General features: G+C 31.6%; 1 protein-coding gene across 2 annotated transcripts in view; it reads left to right on the forward strand.

The window, feature by feature from the left end:
• mdy (diacylglycerol O-acyltransferase) overlaps positions 1 to 13,117 on the forward strand; it is a 149,264-nt gene that overhangs the window by 58,025 nt on the left and 78,122 nt on the right. For both annotated transcript variants that reach the window (XM_029319160.2, XM_029319161.2), the window contains exon 5: positions 7,770 to 7,878. In XM_029319160.2, coding sequence (XP_029174993.1) covers positions 7,770 to 7,878 — 109 coding nt within the window. The remainder of the gene's footprint in view (positions 1 to 7,769; positions 7,879 to 13,117) is intronic.

Below are 13,117 nucleotides of genomic sequence, written 5' to 3' on the forward strand. Positions count from 1 at the left end.
GAAATACTATTCACTATAGGAGAGAAAGAGTGACATTTGTTGCGTTTTATTCTTCTTCGAGCTTTTGCCCGGCCTTTAATATCGATGAACTGTCAGTTTCACTTCTGTAAAATATTCCGGGACGCCTTTTTGCGAACAATATATAGGAAAAGTACGATTCTATTCCATTTCACAAATTTTTTTCATATTCTCATATTCTTTGATCTTCTCCTTCATGGAAATTATAAAATTATTTACACACTATAGGAATACAGTTTAAAGGGATCCTAAACGCCCTTGAGAAGTATGTTGGTTTTTTCTGTTTTATCGACAAAATGGGAAGTTAGTTTCATGTGTGCACGAAAATGTAGGATGAGTTGTTCTCGTTTACTAGGCTTCCAAATTGATATCTAAGCATTCACTTAAATTCCTTTATCCAATGTCAAATCCGGCCTGGTCTAATTTCAGGTAAAAAACAATTCGTTTAGCCAATAAATAGATTTATAGTTTATCTAACCTCACATTTTGTCGATAAAACAGGACAAAAACAACAGACTTCTTAAAAACGTTTATAGGATCCCCTTAAACGCCAGAAATTAAACAAAATTCTATATAATAAATTTGTTTTTATAAATAGATTATGAACACTTTTCGAAACATTCTTTCGCAATAATTACGTCATAAAATGCAATGACAATTTTTTGTCTTTTTCTTTTACTACTTTTCGAACAATCGTTCTAATGTCCAGGAAACCCATTTAAGTCGCAGCGCAGATTATTATTGGCCGTAACTTGGCCCAAGTCTGCGAATCAATTCGATCGATTTGACGACGATCCCGCACGGCTGGCAGATAAGGGCGGGCGATATTTTTCCTGGCCGCGAGGGTGAAAGTCGACGCGTTACGGTGCCGTACATAGTGCTTTATCTGCGCCCTGATAATGCCGGCGGACAGCGGAGCGGGATTTTAACGTCGGAAATCTCTCGTGCGATGTGTTCCCTTATCGTCGTGTCGTAAAAGTGATCGCACCAAGCCGATGAAACCTGCGTCCGGTCATCCTCGTATTGTATGAAGTCGTTGATTCTCCGAGCGTCATACGAAATATAGCGACGCGCATTAATGGACCTTTTATCTGCGCGCCATTGCGTATTCCTTTGTACAGTGAGCATGTTCGTTAGTAATTCTTTGTGTTACGCGCGGTTCGTTATGTAAATGTCAGTATAATTACATTATACCGCCAATGGTAATTTCGCGACGATCACTCGCGAATCGAAAAATTGTCATGGATCCCGGATGAACACGCGTAACTTTTTGATTATTCCGCGCAAAGTTTGGAACTCGGTAAGCTTGCAATGTCAGATATAAAAAGAATGTTGAATTAGCAGTGTTTACTGTTATCTATAAATAAAATTATATAAATTATCATCTAGATGAAGTTTTGGCGACATCTTATCTTTGTATAAATAATTTTAGAATCATAACACATAAATATGCTTAAGTATAGTAGAACTTAAGCAGTAAGCGGTAAATAAAAATATGAGTATATTTTTATATTTCTTATAATAATTTATTTTTATTACATTTTTTATAACTATGTGTTTACATAAGCGGTTTTAAAAATAATATTATCTAAAAATTATCTAGATGATTGACCATATAATTTTATTTAGATATATTTAAAACAAAATTATCTTTATCATAAGCTAACTAAAATAAATTTACATATTTTTATTTCATCTTTATTAGCTAATTGTAAAATCTAAGCACAATACTGCGAATTAAGAATATTTATACAGGGTGATTCTCTAAATAAGTGTAAAAATTTTTAGATGATTCTTTGTGTGTAGAAAATTAAGGGGGGAAAAAGCTTTTTCATATAAACATATGCTCCTATAATTCCCTCTAAAGATTTATACTCTTTCAAAGCGAGAGGTAAAAACTTTTCTAATTTTTTTCTCAAATTTTGGACAAGTTACAAAAGTGAATTTGATAGACAATTTGCTTTGCTCTCGTTTTTTATTCTAAAATTTAATTGCTCATAACTCAAAATCTATGTTTAGCATTGTGCGCATTGTAATATACATATGTATATTTTTTCGAAACTATTTTACGAAAAAATAAATGAAAAAGATTTTCTAAAAGAATTAAGCTTTCTAATTCATATTATTAGGTTACCATATTTCGGCTCGTTAAAAAGTTTTAATAAAAAATTGAATAAATATTGTTAGTTTCATCCCTTTATAATGATACGGATTAAAAAAATATTAATGAGTAAATATTAATGAGTTTTTAAACTAGTGGAAATTGTGTATCAAATTTCATTTTTTAAATTGGTAAATTTGAAACAATTTGAAAGTAGAAACTTAATTTTTATCTTTTTTTTTGTCGAAATTTGTATAATTTCTTAGGGAAGGAGATAAGAATATAATATGTTTATATAAAAAAACCACTTTAATTTTCGACAAAGAATCATTAAAAATTTCTCGCATTTATTTAATTTTTATATAATTGTATTATATTTGTTTGATAGTATTACTAATAATATTAATATAATTTATATATATATATATATATATATATATATATATATACATATATATGTACAAATATTAATTATTAATACATATATGTATATTAATATTAATTAAATAATATTTATTATATTATTTTATTAATATTATTAATCTATAATATTATACAAATTAATTATTAAAAAATTATTAATATAATATTATTGTAAAAATTAAAGAACAAATTGACAAGAACATTATATATTTGCATTTGCACTATCATGCACGGGATGTTTAGGTGATTTCACGCATATATGCAACTACTTTATTATAATGCATAATCAATTCGATATAGTATAATCCGCTCTATGTCTGTTGAAACGTTGAATTCGATTTGTCGGCTTCCTTTTCTGAAATGGAATCCCCGCGTCATTGACACACAAACTCCGGAGCGATATCGGCGCGCGTAGTAATTACCACTCACTGATTAATCGCCGGCCGCTAATTGACTAATAATTCGGCTAATGACGAACGCATAATTACAACGATGTATGAATAATTCGGGCGCGTAGAGAGTCCGGTATGAATAATATATAGCAAATTAATACTCAGAACTAACATATCGCGCGCGGATAACTTCTGCTTTCGCGTTTTCGCATGCATTCGCGAACCATTTACGTGATCGCGCTTACATTTGGATGAAATTGTCGGGTTTTATTATGCGAGCCGTTTGCGCGCAATTCATCCCCGCGTTTGATAATTTAACGCACGGTTATCTGATGGCACGGAAAACTTATCGGTCACGTCCGCTTGCATTTGCTGCATTTTTTAACTGCCTTGTCAACCGCGACAATGTGATATGCGGCCCGTTTGTAGTAAAGATATGACGATGATTCCTCGTGATAAATGTATCCATTTTCAGAAATGTAGCGTTCTCTGTCTTTATTTAATATTTATACGCACGCTTGCGTGAAAAATGAAACGCAGATCAAAATATTTTATTTGATCAAAAAGTCACTTTTATTTATTAATTAAAATGAAGCGGCGTTATATACGTTTTTTTTTATATGATGCTAATTAATTTAAAAATTATTTCGGTAACTGGAATAACAAAAATCGCGATTAAATTTATTGATTTTCAACATAAGAATTTCTACGTCGTTTGAAGTTTTATTTACTATTATACATGTGATATGCTTTGATATAAATTTTTGTCATTAATTTCATCGTTTCTGCACTGGTATATTAAATCCGCTTTAACATGCTCAAAGGAATACAAAAATTGTGTTAATTCTACTTTTTGTGCCGAGAATGTATATATGCGATGTGTATTGCTACATAAATGTTTAGACGTATCCCCGGTCTCCGTAAATTCATGGTACTCTTTTGTGCGCCATAATTGGGTCAAGCGCTCCGTAAATATTTGACCGGACGGAAAACGTGTTTCCTCTATTTTCCATATTGTCATGCGAATGCTGGATGATTTCTGAAGCGCGAGCAGGTTTAACCTTTAACTGCGTGCGATATCGTTTGTTATACATTTTTCAAGTTTTTTTTTATTTCAGATATGCATACATATGAATATTATACTCGCGCGTGTTCGTTTTTTCTATCGGTAAATTTTTGGTAGATAAATTTCTTTTACGTATATAAATCAAATTTAATTTTAATAAAATTATTAAATATCAGTTATTACATTTTTAACATATATATTATTATATTATTTTATTTATTATATTTATATATTTATTTATTATATTTATATATTATATTTATTATATTTATATATATTATAATATTTAATATAATTTTTATATTTAATTATATCGATTTACTTAAATATCCATATAATTTTGAAAGATCATAAGCTATTTGTGCGCGCGGTATCACCGCTTCGAAAATTCTAAAATTATAAATCTCTTTAATATCTCATCTCTCGCGACTATAGCTCATTAATTAGTACAGATTTCGGCAGACAATGTGCTTTCGACGAAGAGGAATTTCTTCTTAACTATCCTCCGAAGCTCTCGTGCATTCTTCACCGGCTAAGTTTCGAGGAAGCTGTAAAACTGCATTCTTTATGGAATCTATTCTTAGCCCCCGGGGATAATTAGTTCAGGATACAAAACTTTGCGAGAGTGCAAATGAGGCCGGGGTGCGTGGGAGGGAGGAAAAGAGGCGCCATTGTTTTTCGCAGCCGAGGCCGCGCAAATGCGTGATGCGGATGAAGCGAAATATTTTTCGCGGATGTTTCTCTCACACCTCGCGTATATCAGGACACGTTTGTTTCCGTGCCATAATAACTCGCCGTTGATAAATCACGTTCACGCGATACTTTGTCAAACGGCGTCCGACAGGCGCGTTTAAATAATTAACCTTTTGTCCCCGGGACGGGTGTGTAATTTTTTATTGAATCCTATAACAGGGCGCGCGATCTCGCGAATGAAATACCGTGATTCAATTTTTGCGGACGCGAGTTCTCTCTCTGACGACGCCCTCTGATTTATACGTTCCTTTGTAACGTACTTTGTTCTGCTAATTAACCTCGTGGTAATCTCACGTTTTGAATATTCACTGTAATTTCGTTTATAGTTACATACACACACGGGTTTTTTTTTTCACCCTTTGCTGAAGTAACGCTTCGCTGTGTAAGCGCTTCGTTCGCATTTGAATCGGATTAAAAAGTAATCTTAAATGAAAATTGACTCCAGCATGCGCTTTCCGCATGGAAATTTTTCCTAGGCAGTAACCGAGAACTATAAAGGCTTCCAAACTTTATTCGAGGCTCACATTACAACGCTTATCTTGCTCCAATTTTTGATTGTCACGCTATTTTATGTAAGGCTCTTTTTGTTTTCCAAACTTGGACTAATATAAAATTTTTATTTGAACCAATGTTGGCTTTCTAAGTCGTCTATATAAGGAATCATAGTAAAAAATACATTGCTGTCTAAATTAAGTTTCAGCGACTCTTTATTCACTCATTGAAATCGTGTTAAATATGGATTCTTTTTTTAATAAATTATTCAGTGATTTTAAATTATATCAATATATTTTTTACATTTCTTAGATATATATATATATATATATATATATATAAGAAATGTATAAAATATTGATATAATTTAAAATCACTGAATAGTTGATCTCTCTATATATATATAATTAAATAACATTTTTTGTTTAAAACTGGGTTCTATATGAGTTATAGTTAAACTCGCTTAAATAAAAATGTCTTGAAAAATACATTCGACCCCGAGATAGACTTTAAGCATACAAATCAAAATGGCGTTAAAAAAAGAAATAAAAATTAGGTCCTAATTAGATTCTAAATGATTGAGTTTGGCAAGTTATCATTTTGGATGCCTTAAGGAGATGCTAATTAGGTCGGTTTTATCGATAAATATTATTTTTATTTACTCTTTATTAGCTATACTATACAGAATGAAAAATCATTTACCAGAATTAAAATATTCATAATAAAAAATAAATCTAGGCTATTATATGTGTATATAAAAAGGAACCAAAAAAATTAAATAATTAGAGTTTTTTTATTGTTTAGGGTAGATTAATCCAATGCAAAAGACCGACAGAAAAACTGTAATTATTTAGCTTTCTTGTTTTTTTTTTTTATATATACATATGTGCTCAGATTTGTTTTATTATGAATACTTTAATTCTAGTAAAAGATTTTTCATTCTGCATAGTCAATAAAGAGTTAAATGAAAATAATATTTGTTAATAAAACAGACCTAATTAGCATCCCTTTAATAATGTCTATTACATGGTATAGTATTTAATGTGGAACACCCGGAAAATTTTTACTTGGATGACGACATATGTTTAACTGGAAAGTTTTACATTCAGTTTTTATATCAGTTTTTTAAAGAAAATTAAAGAATTATTATTTATACTTTTATTTTAAGAAACTAAAAAGAAAACATAACATTTCATCAGTAATAGATGAGTAAAATTCGCTTGAATTCCATCAATCCATCATCCGCAGAGTGTAGCGGGTTACGCAAGTTTAAATAATCCACTTTCGTTTTGTTGCAAACGTTTAACTTTTCGTAAATTTCACCGCAGGCGCGCTGCGGATTACATCTCGGTCCCGATACATCACGCATACCAACGTGACGGTGATTTACACGTATTCGGAATCCGGTAGGTTCCCGACAGAGCACGTCGGGAGCATAAACAGAAAAATTTGCTATATTTGCTTCACGAAATATATATGAAATTATAAATATATCAGCACGGAATTTATTTAACTGTAATTATCTTTTATCGTTTCCGCACGTTTCACGATATTTACAATATTTCTCGTCACATTTGATTATTTACACTGAAACTCTCATGCAATTTATATAATCTTTGGCCGTTGTACAAAGTGTTTTATAATTACTCTACAATACTTTAACAGCGTGTTAACTGATACTTAATAAACAATTTCATAATATGACAAATATTTCGAGATTGCAATAATTTTTCGAGTCATCGATTTGTCATTTATTTATTAATTTTTGTAGTACAGATAATATTGATTTTTATTGCTTAACTAATTTTATAACATTATATATATACATATATTATATTAATTACAATTGATTGATTATTTTATGACTAATAGCAGATTTTAATTATTATAATTAATTATTTTAATTTAATTATTTTAATAATTAATTATATTGTAATACAAATTTTAATTAATCAATTACCATGACTAATTAAAAAAGTTTTTAATTTATTGTCTATACATTGAAATTAAATTAATAAAATCCAATTGAATGAATTCTTATTTTTATTTCGTGCATGAAAAATAAAAATAAATTTATTATTTTAAAAATTTTGACATTTTAAGAGAAATACAATTTTGTGATTTAAATAAGAAAAAAAATAATTTATATATACTTATTTTAATTTAATTTTAATTTCTTGATTTATTAAAATCTAGACAATTTGTTTTTTGTCAACTTTTCTATTTTAACTTATGGACAAATATTTTTTATCGTTTTATGAGGAGAAAAAAATATGAAAATATCTAACAATAAGCCAAACCTTAATGTGTCATATTTATTTTCATATTAATTCTTATTTCTTTTTTCTTCTCATAGTTGATCTTCAAGATTGCTTTTTGCGACAAAAAATTGTACTTACTAGCTCTCATAACAGTGTCCATCATTTTACTTCCTCCATCATCACTTTTGCTATCGCGATATGTATGCCACTGCTCGTGTGCAAGTCACTTCCTGCCGTAACTTGTGTATCTTTTTGTGCCGCAGGATATCATAGCTCATGGCCCGGGAATGGTGTTCCACGTCATAAACCTAGTCGTGATGGTACTGATTCCGATGGTGGTCATCCACGTGAAGGATTCCGGATTCAGTCTGGGTAAGTGTCATTTTACGTATCGTTTCATCCGCGAATTTCTCTCGCAACACGATTTTAATTTACGTGACGTCACAATTTATCGCGGAGAGGGATCGATTAGAATAACGTGCGATATTATATGTATATAAGCAATCGTTCTCGAGTTATCTCGCCCCACGATTAGAGTAATACCGGCGACCTCCTGCACGCGAAGAGGTGCAAGTTTACGCAGTCACTCACCGAGTCGCGAGATTTGAAACTATTCATGACATTCACCAGCCTGGTTTATCGCACGAATCCATTTTTTCCCATGACACATAATTAATTCTCAACTCGCTCTTGCACTTCGCTGGTGTTCGTATGCCATTCATATGTGTCTGCGAGCATGTACAAGAGCATCATTCATAAAAGTGTTAACGCGAGCAAATTCAAAGTCTCGTATAGCGGAGTATGCGGCTTTTCATTAAATAGCGTGTTTCCTTAATTATCTATTAGGGAATACTGAAATTTGCTGAAACACTACGAAAATTTCAGCGTCATTATTTTCAACAGATTATATGAAGAGTGATTCTGAATAAATGCGAAAAATCTTAGGAGATGATTTTTTCTCAAATTTTGGAAAAGTTATAAAATGAAATCTGGTGAACATTTTCCAGTAAAAAGTATACTTATTAACATTTTTTAATTTTTCTGTATCATTATTTAAGGATGAAACTTGCTATCTTTACTCAATTTTTTATTAAAACTTTTTAATGGGCCGGAATATGATTATATAAAAATATGCGTTAGAAAGCTTGATTTCTTTAGAAACTTTTTTATTTCTTCTATTTTTTTTCGTAAAATCAATATTTTGCAAGAAAAAAATTAAAATATACTGCACGGTGCTAAATGAGAAATTGAATTTTAGAATAAAAAAAGTAAGCAAAATGAAATTATAGTATAAATATAGGAAAAATGGAACAAAAACAAAATTTGAGAAAAGAAAATAAAAATCTAATTATCACTTTCTTCTTTGGAAGATTGTAATTTCTCAGAGATGAATATATGTTTATATGAAAGACCCTCCTCAATTTTTGACAAAGAATCATCTCCTAAAATGTTTTGTACTTTTTTAGAATCACCTTGTATACGTAAAGAATTACGACATAAATCAATGGAATAACTGATTTTTAATTCCCTCCATTTCTACATTTATTTCGGAGCACCACATTTATTCTTGGAGGAGGAACGTATCAAAAATTGTCGTGTCAAAAATTCTATCTAAATGCAATATGTATGGTTATCTGTGCAAATCGATGCATCGGGAAATGCGGCGGTGGGTCGTAGAATTCATATGCAAATGCAATTACTTTGTAGTCTCTTTTATCTACAACTTTATGAGCGCTCGCATCGTTCGTCTCGCGTTAGCTCTTGTATGTATATTAGAATACTCGACGATTATATATATATATATATATATATATATATATATATAAGGTTTTTAATTTTGCATTTTCAATTATTTTCACATTGAAAGCGCGAGATATCGCATTTAATCCCATTTTAGAGCGCGCGTCATCAATTAAATGAAAGATCTAATCAAATTCTTATTCTTTTTCCTCGCGCAGATTGTATGTCATAGTTTCTTTTTAGTTTGAAGAAAAGTAATTAAAACGTGACTGCGTTTGCGAGCACTAAAGCAGCAGCGCGCTTGTCTAATTAAAAGGATTTAAATTAATTCTCATGGTGCAGACGCACTTCGTAAGCGCGATCGATCGATTCGATAGGTGTATTGTCGCGCGCGGCGATCTAATTTCCTTTTTTAATTTGAATAACGAGTAATCACAAAGAAAAGTTAGAACTTTATGAAAAATCTCGCCCCCGACTTTAATTAAAAGATCTTTAATCGCAGTCGGCGAGAGACACCGAGCCGTAATAAGCCGGCGTTTTTCCGGTAATCCCATTCCAGATTATACTTATAAAATTTCTGTCATTTACATAGTATAGTATATATATATATATATATATGATTATAAAAATATATATAAAATACTTATATAAAAATATATGATTACAAAAAAATAAATAGTCGTGAAAAAGTTCTGGCCAGTTTCTCGAGCGAAAAGAATCGACGTATGCTCCTTTTGATATCCGTAAGAATACTCGAAGTGTATCTTATATTGTAAACTTTATACTGTTATCGAATAGTATTTCTATCGTCCGTCTTTTACGACGTTTTGGCGAGGTTAGAGAAGATTTTGATTTCGTCGCGATATTCGACCCTCGCTCGGTTGCGACAAGATTTGTCGATCGATTGCAGTTTGAATAAAATGTGGAAAATTCGAGCTTGTGGAAAATAGTATAATTATCAAAACTCGAAGCATCAACTTTCGAAGGTGTTCCAGAACTGGCAGAAAATTTTTATTGACAGATTTCTGGTATCAGATTTGGAGATGATTTTTCCTCAGTGAAAATGTTGAGGGAGACCATCATTTTTAGCATGTTTCCAATTTTTGTTATTATGTATCTTTATAACTAAGCCTTATATTAAAATTCTATTAAAGCAAACTCTGTCTAGAATTAACTGAAAAATGTAGTTCTGTTAATATTGATTTTAATTCCACAAGGTTTAGTTTCCAAAAAAGCCTTTATTTTCAACTGTTTATAATTCGAACATTATTGGTGTCTCGACATTTTCGCTGAGGAAAAATCGTCTCTGAATGATACCAGGAATCTGCCATTAAAAACTTTTCCGCCAGTTTTGGGACACCTTGAATATTTTTTCTATTAACATACAAAGGAATAAACACCGTAATACAAAGGAATAAATGACATTTTTATCATCGTTAATTTATAATTGCCGATATAATTATTATGACGGATAAATTTTAACCACAAACGCTATCATGTACAAATATCCGTGAAGACATTAAATTGAATAATTTAAAGTTTGCGATCGTACAGAAAGTTTTCTTAGTCGTTTCTTATGGCCGCGATTTTGCACCGGAGAACTCGCAGATTGAACGAATGACAATGAAACTTTAAAGTTGGATCGAAGCTTTTGAACTTCGACAGGAGAACATATGACCTCCTATCATCGGGGATGCAGTGTAGCCGAAGGTGAAGGATCGTCAAGCTTCAAACTCCGTTAGATTTACTTCACTACTACGAAACTAGAAGTGTTACTGTTCTTGAGGATATTGGGACATTTAAGAACTTGTTATCCGATTTAAATAATTATGATAGTTATATAAGTTGAATATTAAATTGAAGTATAACGATTATTGTATAATAATGATCGCGATCTACAGAAATAATATATTGAAAAGAGTTGAAAGGAATTAATAATATCAAAATAATGTATATATATAAGAATTAATTGATATAATTTAATAAGACAGAAGATAAGAAAAGCTTGATAAAATCATCTTCTTAACTATATATAAAATATTCACATAGGATAATAAAAAAAAAGAATTATTCAAACAAAAGAAATGCTGGTTAAGAGGATCAAAATATTATTTTTATTTAACTCTTCATTAGCTATATACAGAATGAAAAATTCTTTACTGGAATTAAAGTATTTATAATGATAAATCTGGGCTACTATATGTGTATATTCAAAAAAATCAAGAAAGTTAAATTACAATTTTCTTATCGTTTAGGTTAGATTGATCTAATGCAAAAGACGATAAAAACTGTATTACTTATTTAATTTTCTTGTTATTTTTTTAATATACATATAGAGTAGCCCAGATTTGTTATAATGAATACTTTAATTGTAGTAAAGGATTTTTCATTTTGTATAGTCAATAAATAGTTAAATGAAAATAATATTTATCAATAAAACAGACACACAGTCAGTGTCCCCTTAAATACAGAACGTAACGATTAAAAAGGAAACGGATCTCGGGAAAAATCTAGGGACCTTTGACGTTCAAGAAATGTTTATGAGCCTTTTATTTCTTCTTTTATTTTCGTCGGTAAATCGTCGGGGGACGGACCTTCTGAGAGAATTCCCGTTGGTGTGAATGCATCTTTACATCCCGGTTCGCGTAAAGACATCAAGAGACCCCCGGTGTCTACATGAGTGAATACACTTTTGAGTGCACACCCTCGTATGCTACGTCGCATGTTGAGGGCTCAAATATCCCAGGAGAAGGAGAAATGCAAGGAGAGAAAGACAGACAGAGTGAGAACCGTCCAGTCGAATACTTGAACCAAGAGATTCTGAATCCGCCGTCCTGTTTTATCGATAAAACATTATTTTTGCGCACTCTTTCCTTTTTATTGGTTGAATAAAATAATAAATGCTTTTCCACGATTAAAGTACATATAGAAACAAAGCGTGAACCTACCGATTTGTAGTTAAAAAAAATTTTTTTATTTACTCGCACAAATATTTGCTGTTTTCAGGCTGTTGCGACTTCTAGCTTTAATGTCATCGATATAAAAGGATTTAAATAAATTCTTCTCAATTTCCGAAATATACATTGTTTTCACATCAAAAAACCCATTTTGATATTGATCAATATATTTCTTTTTTATTAATTTTTATCAACATTGTTACCGTTAGTTTATCATAACGATGAAACGTTAATTTTTAACTACTCAGAAATAATTTTATTTTAACCAAAAGTTTAATTACAATTTTTCTCAATGTCTTCTATGAGCGATCGATTAACTCGCTCCTGAATGGCTCGTTAGATTTCTCTGATTTTTCCCGTCCGTTATTTCGACACTGTCCGTGTCCCACTTCGATAATTGTCGTTGCACAGTGCACTCGGGGTGCAGTGTTTTTTTTTGTTCCCCAAACGCGGGTGTCGAATGATTTAATTCTCCCGGTCGGGCTCCTCGTCGGAGTTAAAACACGCGAGACATTCGCGAAAAACTGCAGCAGGATGAAGGAAGAAGAGAGAGAGAGAGAAGCGTTGACTGTCGTAATTACGACGGTCCATGCGAAAACATCGACGACCATCGGAACGTTGAATTTTTGCTCATTCGGAAATGCCCCTATATATCCACCGAGGGCATGCCGAGCCCTTTTTTTATTCTGTTGATACTGCGAAACGTGACACCCCAGTGATAGAAACGCGACATGGACCCGCGACCTTTCGACCGTCCGGCTTTCTCGCTTCTCCCCTAGGTCTGTCTATGTCTGTAGTCTCGTTCGTTCGCATTTTTTCGCGCAACAGCTGCAAACGCGATAGTAAAAGTCAAGTGTTTACCGCAGTTAAGTGGTACTATATTGCCGTGCAAAGAGAGACCCTCGTCTTTGATT

The sequence above is a fragment of the Nylanderia fulva genome, unplaced genomic scaffold (genome assembly GCF_048542155.1).
Source record: "Nylanderia fulva isolate GAGA-0341 unplaced genomic scaffold, ASM4854215v1 Scaffold12, whole genome shotgun sequence".
Lineage (NCBI taxonomy): Eukaryota > Metazoa > Arthropoda > Insecta > Hymenoptera > Formicidae > Nylanderia > Nylanderia fulva.